Source organism: Geospiza fortis, unplaced genomic scaffold (assembly GCF_000277835.1).
Source record: "Geospiza fortis unplaced genomic scaffold, GeoFor_1.0 scaffold15, whole genome shotgun sequence".
Lineage (NCBI taxonomy): Eukaryota > Metazoa > Chordata > Aves > Passeriformes > Thraupidae > Geospiza > Geospiza fortis.
The window spans coordinates 26,119-26,805 of NW_005054778.1; the positions used below are offsets into that span (position 1 = coordinate 26,119).

General features: G+C 50.1%; 1 protein-coding gene across 1 annotated transcript in view; it reads right to left on the reverse strand.

Moving 5' to 3' along the window:
- Positions 1-76, reverse strand: part of LOC115949119 (cingulin-like) — a 12,014-nt gene extending 11,938 nt beyond the window's left edge. The window contains 1 exon segment of the mRNA XM_031065436.1: positions 34-76. Within this exon segment, the coding sequence (XP_030921296.1) occupies positions 34-76 (43 nt within the window).
- Between the last annotated feature and the right edge of the window lie 611 nt (positions 77-687).

A 687-nucleotide genomic window follows, 5' to 3' on the forward strand; every position in this document is an offset into this window, starting at 1 on the left:
GTTTTCCCCCCTGCTTTTCCTCTTTTTTCCCGCTTTTGCCCCTCGGTTTTCCCCGGGTTTTGGCATTTTTCCCCATTTCCCCCCCCGGTTTTCCCCTTTCCCCCCCGTTTTTCGAGGTTTTTTCCCCATTTTATCACGGGTTTTTTTTCCCCGTTTTATCGCGGTTTTCCCCCCTGCTTTTCCTCTTTTTTCCCGCTTTTGCCCCTCGGTTTTCCCCGGGTTTTGGCATTTTTCCCCATTTCCCCCCCCGGTTTTCCCCTTTCCCCCCCGTTTTTCGAGGTTTTTTCCCCATTTTATCACGGGTTTTTTTTTCCCCGTTTTATCGCGGTTTTCCCCCCTGCTTTTCCTCTTTTTTCCCGCTTTTGCCCCCCGGTTTTCCCAGTTTTCCACATTCTATTTCAGGTTTCCCTCTTTTCCCCCATTTTTTCCCAGTTTCCCGGTTTTTCCCATTTTTTATCCGCTTTCCCCCTTTTTCTCCCTTTTCTCCCCGTTTTTTCCTGTTTTTTCTCCGATTTCCCTATTTTTTCCCCGGCGTTCCCCATTTTCCCCCTTTTTTCACTTGTCTTCCCCTTTCCCTCCCCGCTTTTTTCCCGTTTCCCCTGATGTTCCCGGGTTTTTTCCCGGTTTTTTCCCGGTTTTTCGGACGAGCGGTGACATTTTGGGAGCAGCGCGAGGACGGAACCTCCC